This window comes from Falco cherrug, chromosome 4, assembly GCF_023634085.1.
Source record: "Falco cherrug isolate bFalChe1 chromosome 4, bFalChe1.pri, whole genome shotgun sequence".
In the NCBI taxonomy this organism is placed as follows: domain Eukaryota; kingdom Metazoa; phylum Chordata; class Aves; order Falconiformes; family Falconidae; genus Falco; species Falco cherrug.
Window position 1 is genome coordinate 37,759,448 of NC_073700.1, and position 12,333 is coordinate 37,771,780.

Consider the following 12,333-nt stretch of genomic DNA (forward strand, 5'->3'; position numbering starts at 1 on the left):
TTTCCTTGCCACCTAGACAAGAACAGGCACAACCTTGCTGCCCAACCTGATAAATGGATCACTGGCACCTTTGCTACACATCCACTCTAGAGTCATCGATGGAGATTATGGACAAACATGGTATTTTTGGTGTGTCATGAAGATGCACTGTCTTCTTACAAATCCTGAACTCAATTCTTAATCCTAAAAAAACATCCCCTAAGTCCAAAAAGCGCTGGACTCTAAGCTTACCCTGTGGGAAAAGACGCCGCACAGCGCTTACCCCAAGTGCTATGTACGATACAGCCCTTAATGCAGAAACATCCAGCGATCGTGGAGATTAGAACGTGTGTAGAAAGTTCTCTTGGGATTGAAGACAATCAGTTATTCCCTGCTAAAACAAAGTTCATCCCATTAAAAAAAAGGTGACTGGGTTTAATAAATAGTCATTTCTGAAATTATAAATAAGTTAAAAATTAATTTAAAATAAGCTAGTATTTGAATAGATACATTTCAGTAGTGCTTAAATACATACATGCCTTTTTCTATTTTAAAAAGTTTTCAAGTTGGCTCATGTTTTAAAGAAGCAAGTTCTATAATACTGCCATAAAATTTTGTGCCTTCAGGAAATAAAATATTGCTTTTCTTAGCCCTTTATAATTTGATTCAGTTCCCATCCACTTTGATGAGATGGGTCAGATCTACTCATTATTGCTCGTAAACCTGAGGAAAAAGGAACAATAGTCTGTCCTTCAGAAAGATGCTGCTTTCTGGAGGCAGGTTCTCTGCCTGTACTTTCTAGAAAACTGTTTTGACTTTTGTGTCTCAGTGGGTTAAAAAAAATCCAACACATTTCCTAATAGCATCCCGTCAGATCAGAAGAGGTTTTAGGTTTGACCTGGAACTGATTTCTGAAACATCCTACCTCTATCAAGGTATTTACAGTTTGCTTCAAGTCCCTGCACCTGAAATGCCCACTTTACTTTCTCATGTGTAATTGGTACCCTGGGCACCCCAAAAACTAGATTAGTTTTGCTACTCGTCAACAATCTAGTCCTACAGATCAAACAGGTAAGGCATCATCAGTCTCCTCTACCACACGTAGGAAAAGGACTGATTGGAAAGAGCCCTTTAAAGTCGAGTAATACATGGATTCATGCAAATTGACATTCATCCAAAACCCACAATTTGTGAAAAAGACTACTGAGGAGTAGGCATCTGATATAAAATGTCTAAATCTGCCATTTGAATTCTAAGTTTTTATCGTTAAAGCAGCTCCCAGAAGCCTCTCTGTGCCCAAAGGGCTGCCACCTGCGGTCACACGAGCGATGGCCTCCAGGCTCGGCCCCTGCAGGCTCTTTGGTTTGGTGCACAGAGCAGCGCGGGGGGCAGCAGGAAGCCCCAAGTGATTTTTCCTCGCCGCTGTGGCCTTGGCCCTGCTATCTAGAAAGATGGGAGCTGCTCTGGGACTGGCTGGAAGATGTCGTGGCTCCACTCAGCTGCGAAAAGCCGCTGTTGCAAGATTCCAGGCTTGACATGGATCCCCTAGGATGGGACAAACCAGAGAGATTTGTTAGGAAGGCAGCTATTAATAGATAACTCCATACATCTGACACATCAACTTACACTCTACAATGCTTGCAAAAGTATTTATTTTTTTTTGTGCCATCATTTTCAACTTGGTCTCTTAAGAATCTCTGTGTCACGACTAAAAATTAATTTGTCAGAGACATCTTTTCTCCTAGCTACAGGTATTATACCTTGTCTCTTGCAGCTGTTCTGGGAGCGGGACACAGCTGGAGCCTCCCTGGGGCTGCAGCCACTGCCCCAAGTGTCCCAAACGCAGCGCAGCTCAGCAAATACAGCTGCCACTGCTCACCCGAGAACTCCAGCCTGCTAAGCATAACAGCCCCAGTTTCAACATGTCCAGCCACAGCCTTCAGCACCTTCTGCCAAGAGCAGATGGGGTTCCCTATAGGTGCGAGTGCCGACTGTTCCCGACACATTTTATACAGGCAGAGCAACAGGGAACAGGTCTGAGTGACGGGGGTGAGGAATCTGCTGCTGCTCCAATGCCACAGGATCTGGCCAGATCACACTCCCCAAGTCACCACCTGCAGGTCTGTTCTACCCAACGCTTCCTCCAGCTCCCAGTGAAAGGTCAAGTACTTGCAAAGAATTCAAGTTACTGGGTGATATGAAAAGTACTTTTAGCATGAAAGGAGGCTAGGCAAATCCTGCCAAGCGTGGTGTATTCAGGTATTCAGGAAGCGCTCTCCAAGCCACGACCGACATCCTTCTCGAGTGCCAAACGAACCATGTATGAAACAACCCATCTGATATTTGTTGTTACTCAAAAAAACTTCTCAAAATGCTCCCAACTAAGATAAAACTCCTCAGCCAAAAACCTCCCCCTCTTCAGTAAGCAAGAACTGAGGCACAAATTCCACTGGTGGACATACAGCCAAGGGGCCCCCTTACTACCTACAGCACTAAAGGAGACTGTGCAAAACTCCACCAAGCTTGTGTCCATCTAACTTGCCATCAATGAAACACACACGCTGCGGAGGTCACTGCTATCTGAATGTTTAACTTGCACTCTGCCCTCTCATTTGGCTTCTCTGTTGCAAGCCATAGAGTAAATCCCTCAGGAAGCCTCCTACCTGAAGTCCTTGGATGCAAGCACCTCGTAGTAGTATATAAGCTTGCACTTGTGACTGGAAACTTGCAGAGAGGCGAGAACATCATCCACCCGAGGGAGACTAGTGCCAGAACAGGGCAGAGGGCCATGCATTTTCCACTGGAGAATGTAAAAGCCAGGCCAGCGAGTCACGTGAGATCCCTGGGAGAGAAAGAGAGTGCCATCAAGTGACAACCAGGTGTCTTAAGAAATAGCTGAAGGACTTGGCAAAATCAAAAGAAACTATCGAGCTGACTACTTATAGGAGCATACATCATTCACTTATTTTATGTGCCTGAGCAACACCCCTGTAATGCTAGTGAAGAAAGGTTATTTTCAATTAGCTTTTTATCGTGGATTAAGGAGTCTCCTTCCAATGTCTCACTCTAAATTAGGACTGCAATAGCAGCCACTTTCACGGGGAGTCCAGAGAATGAGCACCACCACAACTATTTGTAAGCAATACGGGATTTCCCATCCATCAATTCCTTCCCCTCCCCACCACCAGTCCATTTTGGAGCTTGCTAGGACTGTACGATCCATGCCAGGACCCAAACACATCTGACCTGGATGCTCTCTCCTTCCCGGCAAACCAGTGGAGATTCCATACGGCTGTAATCTACCCCAAGGACCCATGTCTTATCAATTAGCTGCACATTGTCCCCAGCAGCAGAGGTACTTGGTAATGTGGCTTCTTTATGACTTGTTTCAGGAGCTCGTTTGGAGTGGAAGAGGCTGAACACCACATCTCCCTTCAGGATATCAAAGTCCCAGGTGATGACAGATTCCCCTTCCAGAATCTCCACGACTATCTGAGAACAGAACACACACATCGTAAGGAGGCAGGTCCTCAGGTGGCAGCCAGCGTATTCCTCCTTACCCTGAAAACATGCTTTTCTCTACAGCCTTCAGTTAAGCTATTGGTCTTGATTCCTAAGGAGGATACAGACCAGTTCCCATTGCCAGTCTTCTGCCAGGGTGCAACTGCTCGGGCATTTTTGCCCCATCTCTCCCCTGTATCAGAGTTGTTTGTAAATCATTTATTAGTTCTAGGAAAAACTCAACAGAACTGAAGCAAAGTGGTTGGGACACAAAGAGCACCTTCCGAGCAGCTGTGCACTCCAAAAGGCTCTGTTGCTTGTTAAGGAATCGAAACAGGCCAAATCAGAGTCACTCATCATCAGTGAAGCTAGTGGACAAGTGATCTTTTTTTGGACATTCTTTTTTCTGATAAGCCCCAGCAGGATGTTTCCAGCACACACCTTCTCATGTTACCACCATTACTGTCCTAGCTATGCCACTGAGAAGGGAAGCTGTACTATCAGAAGGGAAACTGAGGGAGCTTTGTTTCCATGAGGAGGAGGAGGAAGAGACTGTATCTTACAAAAAATTACACCACAGTAGAGTTAAGAGACACTGCTGCTCAAATTACTGTTCTTCCACACTTTCAGCTGTTAGCTACCATTAGCCTTCCCAAGAAAGGCACGCTGCTGCTGAACCACCTGGTGCTCACACTTCGGGAGCCCTTCGTTATTCCAGTCAGCCTTCACAAAAGGAACACATCACTGGCAGCAGTTCGGCACCACCCTTCAGCCTTACGAAGCTCTGGTGTGTACCTCATGTGGAGCTCCTCTGAGGACACTTGCAGAGTGATAAATAGTTTCTGTCCATAACCGGATGTGATCAGAGTTCTCTGGCTCTTCTTCTGTCTGATAAAGTGACTTGGGAACAAGCCCACCTTCTGGGACAGTACACTGGAAGAATCAGACAAACAAACAGAAGGGTTCAAACTAGTGTAAAGTGTCAAGTCAGTTGTACCATCAACACCTGCCAGCTGTCAGGCAGGATGACACCTTCAGCTGCTATAAGATTTCACAGCAGGACTAAGTTTACCTGAACTATAATGGTTTATCTAAGCTCCCTTCAGAGAGCTAACCTCCAACCCCCTTCTCCAGGGCAGCATCACCACTTCAGGTGAAGTCTCCCGCACACAAATCAGCCGCACCCCATGCGCAGGGTAGGGGCACCCCAGCCAGAACAGAGGTTTAACCACCTTTCAGAAGGGAGTGGAAGGCCAGGGAGTTGAGGAGGGAATCAAGGGAGCTTGCACATTGCAGATTCCACCTGCAAAACAGGAAAGTGAACTCACCATGCAGTCTCCTCCCAGGAAGTCTGGGATCACGTCTTTGTCCACGTAGTCTACCAACCCTCCTGGACCCTGATAGTTATTCCCACTGTAAATGAGGAACTTCTGCCTTGTGTTTTCATTGATAAAGGGACTGACCTGAAATAAAGTGAACAGAAGACATCACCGTCACTGAGTGACATTAGAGACAATTTTTATACCATCCTACATGGATGCTTTAGGCTCTAGACTGGAAGGTCTCAGCTGCAGGAACGCAGACAAGCAGTAGTGCAGAGCTTCCCAACCCTGAAGCAAATGGAAAGCGCACTATATCGTTGTCTCACAACATTTTCTACTTCATATAGAATAAGTCTGCAGTCACTGCACCACATATAAACCTCACTAGAAATTTAACAAGCATGTTCTTATATTGCCAGAACAGTCAGCAGGCACTAGGCAGAACCGTATCGGTTATTTATTATTACTCTTCTCTTCAGCATCATCCAACATGAGATAAAAAAATAGATATTTGTCTTTTCCCATCAATACAAAAACCCACCAAGTGTTGGCTACCACTGCTGCACGGGGAATTGCAATTTAGGTTTGACACCCTGTCCTGCCCTGGTTGACAACCACCACTAGAATCACATGAGCTACAGGCACACTATGACTTGCTCTGTAGCAATGCTGTGGCCTCTTCAGGGACTCAGCCACAAGTTACCTGGAAGCTTTCTCCTCCCTATCTCTTCAGACAAGCACAATTTACACTGACTGAATGATTTAGCTATTTGTACATGCACGAGTACTTATGATCCTGCAGTCCAGATTTCACCCACCAGCGTCCAGAGCACAGGAAAAACCCTGGGTGCTCGCACTATCAGTAGTCTCCCCAGAGTTTCAGGGTAGTTGTCCTCTACGACTTCAATTATCCGAAGCAGGGCCTTAACTCCAGGCCGCCAGAGATGCCGCATATTTAGCCCTTCCAAGTCCACGAGACATGTCCAGGATCTAAAATAAACACACAGAAAAAGACCTGTCAGAACTTCATTGCACGGTGGCTGCTCAGTTTATGATCCACAAAATATTTCAGTAACACTGTAGCCCCTACAGGATCTAGTGTAGCCAAAAAGGGACACCGGCAGTTCCAATAAAAAGCAGATCTCCACTCAGGCAGCAGACAGCCTGAACCCAGTTGAGCTTTCAGGTAAAACAGACACCCACCCCCGAAGACAAAAATATATGCTGTCAGTGTGGGAGAGGGTGAAGGTATGCAGGCCTGTTGCTAAAAATATTTCAAAAATGCATTTTAAATGAAAGTGGAATCTGGCAGTTTCCTGTATGAAAAAAAATATGTATTTTCAAGGATCTGGATTAAAATCACTAAGATAGCAAGATTAAATTCATCTGAAATGGGACATAAAAAGATGTAATGAAGGACCAATACTTGCTTTCATATGAGGCTGTAGAATTTATGTGCATTTAAGTCCACTATATATGGTACCCCAAGCCCAGAAACGTCCCGTAACAGAGACATACTGCTGTCTGCATTTTAAGCCTAAGGACATCATCTAAAACCTTCACAGAAGCATTCTTGTCACCGTGTCAGCTCAAACTCCATAAGAATACAAGAAGAACTAACTGTACTAACGTGATGGGGCGGCCAAAGACATTGGTATTTTCCTCACATCTCTTTTGTCCTTCCTCGTTAATTGACAGAACCTGAAATCAAAGACAGTACAGACTAGTATTAGCCTGAGGAACTAGGAGAGCCCAGAGATCTCATTTCAAAAAATACAGAACCCAAAAGTATACCAGTTTGAGAACTTGCAGTGTGCAAAACAGAGAATAAGAGTCTATGTTAAAAAAGGAAAAAAAAAAAAGGCTTCTCTACTGAAAAGTTCTGCTGAGCATACAAGGTACAGATACAGAAAACCTAAGATGAAAGTATCAAGATCACATGTTTTTAGCTGAGCCTGAAAGAGCCATGGAAAGCTTACAGCTAAACTGCAAATTATCAGAAAACATCTTTCTGGCCCACTCATACCATTGCAAAAGCTTCACTTCTGTCTCTGCAGGAAGACAGAGAAGCTGTGCCATGCTAAAGTCACTAAGCCAACTTTGAGTTGCCACCACAAAACACGGGAATTATTTGGGTCAGGCAGGTAGATTCCTGCTGCACTATAATAAGACTTTGAAACACCCCGAGGGAAAGAGAGTTCCTCAGGTGAGAAAGGAAAGTACAACTTACATGTCGCAGCAGTGATTCCTCTCCCAGAGCTTTCACCAAACCTTTCGTGTCCATCTGGCCAAGACGAAGAATGTAGAGTGGTCGCCCATCTTCAAAAACAAACAGAGGTTTAAAGAGGTCAGTACTCCAGTCTCCCAGTCTATCACTCTAGCACCTTTTATAAAAGCCACATAAAATATTTGAAAAGGATAACATTCGTATCCAAACATAACCTTATCAAAAAGAGGCTGCTTCGCACTTACTTTAGCCTGCCTCATCTGCAGAGAAAGTAACAAAATCGCATCAGAACAGAGCAGCTATTTATAGACATTGAACTGCTTTGTTAATATTTAAAGTGTCAGTACCACTTTCTCCAAAAATCCCAGGTTACTGATGAGGTCCAATAACACAAACTGTGCTGTAGTGTCAGTGTAAGGGGGCAGCTTCTAACCTTTGTCTTGATAATGCCATCCTCCAGTGTAATATTCATCTAAGAGGGCTGGGGGTCTCCATGACTGCAGGATGTAATCCACCTGGTACTGCTTTCGCCAAGACAGCGACTGACAAAGCATTTCTCGAGCTTTGTCAATGTTGAAGTCACGAGCCCGCAGAAACCGAAGGATATGCTCATCTTTGGGGATCTGAGAGAAAAAAAAGTCAGACATTCACGACTGTTACATTACCTGTACCTCCATTCCACGAAGCCTGCAGAGCAGGCACCATTTTTTAACCTCTTAAAACTAAGATAACCAATATTAAACCTACATTCCTTCTCCCTTCCTCCTTAACTAATCCAGCTGAATGCAGCAGATGGTGCAAAGAGCACAAAAGAAGGGACCAGTTCACAGCCTGTGAGAAGCCTTTCACTGATCCAACTGCCAGAAGCCTCAGCAAACTCTGGGCTGGCTGAAGCTTCCCTCAGCTAGTTATCCACAAGGACAAACAAAATACTATGTGGAACTATGAGCTGCAAGCTCACCTCCCTGTAGGGCAAGCTAACAAAGGATGGAAACCATCTATAGGTAACACGTTAACCCAGTAAAGCACACACTGTTTGGAGGGGGATCACGACTGTACAGTCTTCCATGGTTACCCACTAGCGCCAGTTCCAGCTCTTGTGCAGGCCCCTCTTCTGCTTTGCTGTTGGCCGTGAACAGTAAAGCTTTTGAGTTCTTCCACAGGCTTCCTGCCCCATCATATCATACTAACTCTTGCCAACACAAGCAAATCAACCAAAACTACTATACCCTCTTCTCTGTCACTCAGCCCAACACTTTCTATCAGTAATTCTAGCATCACAGGCACAAAAGCTTTCCCACACCACGTCTGTAGAATGGCCTATTTCAACCTCCTTCCAAACCTCTCATATTTGCTTTAGCTGAGAAATCAAAGAAAATTTCCCAGAATACTAAGCAGCGGGAATGAACAATAAACGTGACGGATTCCACAGCAGTGCCAAATTTGACTAACAGCCTGTCAGTTGCAGAAACAACTGGATTATAGCTGCACATGCTGCCGATTTCTCTTCTCGGTCTCTTCACCCCAACTCCCCCAGAAGCCTTTGGCCTCATTCGCTACATCAAGCTTCCATTAAGAATTCAAGTTCTGTTGAGCAGGGATAGTCTCCTTCGGAGTATCTGTACTGCACTTAGCACAATGCAAGCAATCTGAGCTCTGCTGTAAGAAAAAAACCCACGCATTCAGGAGTCAAAGCTCTTTTGTTTGTTCGCTGACATGCTCACGAAAACAGAAAGCAGGGAAGAAAGCAAAGCTGCCAGCAGTGTCAGGCTGGGAACAATCTCAATTTCACAAGCTGGTATGAAGCTGCAAGACAGATTAAGAATTGATTCCACCTAGAGAAAGGGGTAGAGTTCAGGCAGCCTAAAGCCAAGCCTAGAAGCACCTAGAGAGGAGGTGGGAGATTGATGCTGTTCAGCACATTCTAACACTGCAAACACTGCATTTGTATGTCATGGAAAGAAAGGAAAAGGGCAGCCTTCCCAAATAGGATCTCGGATGTACTTAGAAGAATGCCACCAAAATTTTCTACATCATAGCAAGATTAAAGGCAGTAGAATTTTCCTCAGATGATTTACATTTGCATTTCTGCTGATCAGAGGAAGCGGTTATTCACAAGACAACAGACAAAAAAACCCCAAACATCTACAACAGCCCCTGGAACTCCTGTGGGGTCCAGGAGAGGGGATGGCTGTTAGAAGGGTTTATTACTTTCCATGGTTCAAACATACACCGTACATAGCTTCAGGTAAGAGGCAAATTCAGTGCTTCTGTCTGGACCAAAGGCAGGAAGCTCTGAGGGGACTTACTCCATAGTGGAATTAGTCTCTTATCTTTGTCCAACCAAAGCAGTAACTCCCATATGCAGGAAAATGAAGTACCTGCAATTTTAACACCATTTGAAGTTGTTTATTCAACTACTCAGATTTTTAAAGCAACGATAAATCTGATTCTAAAAGATAAGGTCTGCTTTAGAAGGAACAAGGAATGGATAGTGAAATAGGATGAAGACGACAAAAATAAGAAGGGACATTTTCCAAGAAACAGGAAATGCACAAATATTTTTTTTACGGAGGAATAATAAGGACATCCCTGCTCTGAATTAAAAGAACAGATTGTCACAGCAAGGTAGCAGCCTCTCCAGAGAAAACTCGAGTCATGTAGGGTAAGTTCCTGATTTTGTATTATTCTGATAGGCAATCAAGAGAAGCAAACGGGTCAGAAGTAAGGTGGTTTAGGATGAAGTTTCAATAGCCAGCACCATCCTTCCTACTTGTTCAACACCACACAGGGAACAGAGCTCACAGAGCCTACACAAAGGGTACAAGGCAGCTCCCAGGTGTCACTAAGAGTACTCAGCAATTAGCTGTACCTTCCCAAGGTACCTAACACAACAAGCAGCTGTCAGGAAGAACAAGGGCTTGCACACACTCGTAGAGCTCCAAGCACCTCAAGAGGCAGTTGTTTCACTTTTTGCTCATGTGCTGTCACTTTGAGCTTCTCCAGCTTCCATTCCCCAGCCTCTGACTAGGATGGGGGAAAAAATACAGCAACCCACAGAATAAAACAGGCAAACATTTAGATTGTGCTTCTTCCACCTGAAACCAAGATCCTTGCAGGTCACATACATGGATAAAGTCTCACTGTCTTATTCTCATCTAGGGCTCGTTTTCAGCTGGATACCCAATAGCTGAGATATCTCCTACCACACAGAAGTTCACACCGTTCTACAGGACAGGTCACTGTAGACCTGAAAAGCCTTATGCCCTGTATTTCAGAGGATAACTGTACCTGGGGATTGATCCTTGCCCTTTGTTTTGTGTCTGCTTGTTGTTGAGCACCTTTTATCCGACAGGAGGTTGAATCAGGGAAGACAGATCACAACCAGTATTTAATAGAGCCCGTTTTATTAGCTAAGCTGTTATTATTAGCAGTTATTCACATAGTTCACTCACAATCACCTAGTTAGTTGGGAGACCAACCCCAGCTGTGTACTCAGAGGCAGAGCATCATAGTGACATGACAGCAGCTTGCAGGTAGTGTTCAGACAGTCCTTCAATGATCTTTTGCCCCACTGGGTGTAGATATATTCCCGTAGTCTCTACCTGTATCTAGCAGCTACCACGCTCTTGGACATGATCCAAGTTATACTACCTGTTGTTGATGCTACTGTATATCAGTGTCCTTGGACAGATTTGACAGATGCTTGGTGTTCTGAATTTATCAGCTCTTACACATTCAACAGCATTGCTAGTCTCTGGAGCTTATCGGCTGCTGGGAGATTTTCACACACACATCAACACATTCTGTTCTTCTCTGCAGCCTGTGGTTTTCTGGTAACTTTTCCCATCCACCTTCATACGTACCAACAAAACCCATGCATACATTCACACAGAAGGGGACTTCTTCATGAGCTCAATACAGAACTACAGCACTAAATCTTTGTTACACTTCAGTTCTGCATGGGTGACAGACTAGTTCTCCCAAGAAAAAACAGGGTTTTATAAATCATGTTTAAACCCTTTATATTCAGATGAGGCATGCTCTCCCTCAGCTCTGAGAAAAACACAGCAAGGCGTGCAGAAAGCTCTGGCAAAACTCCTTGCAAACAGCAGCCTCTTTTAGAAAGGCCATTTAAAAGAAAAAAAAAATATCTTCCAAAGCCCATGAATGCAGAGTACCTCCTAACCCATTCTGTGTGACTGACTGAGCAGTTACCTTCTAAGTCAGGAAGCTGTTAATATTGAATCCTTACATAGCTCTACTCTGTTTTCAAGGGGGATCACTTGCTCCATCTTTCTCCTGTTTTCCCCTCTTCCTAAGCTCTATTTATCTACTCAGCCGACCCAGCTGCTGCTATCTGTTGCTATCCTTGGTCCTTCCTTCCCACCCAATCTCTCTCCACCAATAAGTCTTGAGTTAGAACCCTCCTGGGGCATTCAAGCTGCCCTATATCTTTTATCAGCCACATACCAGTTACCCTCTTGGCCTGATACACAGACTCCCCTTCAGCCAGAAGAAGCCCAGGCAGCTGCTGAACATGACAGCAGAGCAGAGATACATCTAGCCCACCGTACTCTTGCTGCTTTTCAGGGAAAAGTATTTCTATCTATACTATCTGGCCAACTCCAGCTGTACTTGCCCCAATCTAGTGCCGTCAGCACCTCTATTTTAGACGCTTACACAATGTAGCTCACACCATAAGGTGAGACTGTCTCTACTTCCTGAATCTTGTGTAGTTTTGAAATAGTACATTTTGATAAAGGAGATTAAACCAAGAACAGAATGAATTCTCCTCAGAAGAACTCAGCCCTTGGCTGTACAAGCTTACACAACCTGCCTGGCGCACACAGCATCCTGCTGACGCACAGCAGCCGAGAGCTCGGAGCTACCGACTGCCTCTCTGCTGAGCAGCACGGCCCGGAGACAGGCAATGCACCACCAGCATGGCTAACCACTTCTCCCACCCCATCCCGCATCTCTTGGGAAACAGCCCATCCAGACAGGCCGGTCTGGGCAACCAAGCCCCGGTCAATGCCTACTCTAAATACACAGCAACAGCCCCACGCTTGGGACCACAGAGTGGCCTTTTCAATACCGACAGCACTGCCCTGGGCAATGCAGGTGCAGCCTGTGACACTGCTGGGTCCCACCACAAGGTCACACAGCCCTTTCCCCATTCCACAGCCTTTTACCTAAACTTGCCAAAACAGATGATTCGAGATACAAATTGTCTGCGACTCTTGAGTTTTATTGGAGCATTGAAGGCACACAGGCTAGGAGAACAGCTGTGTTCAGCCCTGC

General features: G+C 45.0%; 1 protein-coding gene across 8 annotated transcripts in view; it reads right to left on the bottom strand.

The window, feature by feature from the left end:
• Positions 1-393: 393 nt before the first annotated feature.
• Positions 394-12,333, bottom strand: part of SEC14L5 (SEC14 like lipid binding 5) — a 38,855-nt gene continuing 26,915 nt past the window's right edge. For all 8 annotated transcript variants that reach the window (XM_055707035.1, XM_055707037.1, XM_055707038.1 and 5 more), the window contains 9 exons: positions 7,463-7,652; positions 7,033-7,121; positions 6,433-6,503; positions 5,621-5,792; positions 4,809-4,943; positions 4,276-4,413; positions 3,226-3,471; positions 2,643-2,821; positions 394-1,524 (listed from right to left, as the gene is read on the bottom strand). In XM_055707035.1, coding sequence (XP_055563010.1) covers positions 1,419-1,524; positions 2,643-2,821; positions 3,226-3,471; positions 4,276-4,413; positions 4,809-4,943; positions 5,621-5,792; positions 6,433-6,503; positions 7,033-7,121; positions 7,463-7,652 — 1,326 coding nt within the window. In that variant the 3' untranslated portion in view covers positions 394-1,418. The remainder of the gene's footprint in view (positions 1,525-2,642; positions 2,822-3,225; positions 3,472-4,275; positions 4,414-4,808; positions 4,944-5,620; positions 5,793-6,432; positions 6,504-7,032; positions 7,122-7,462; positions 7,653-12,333) is intronic.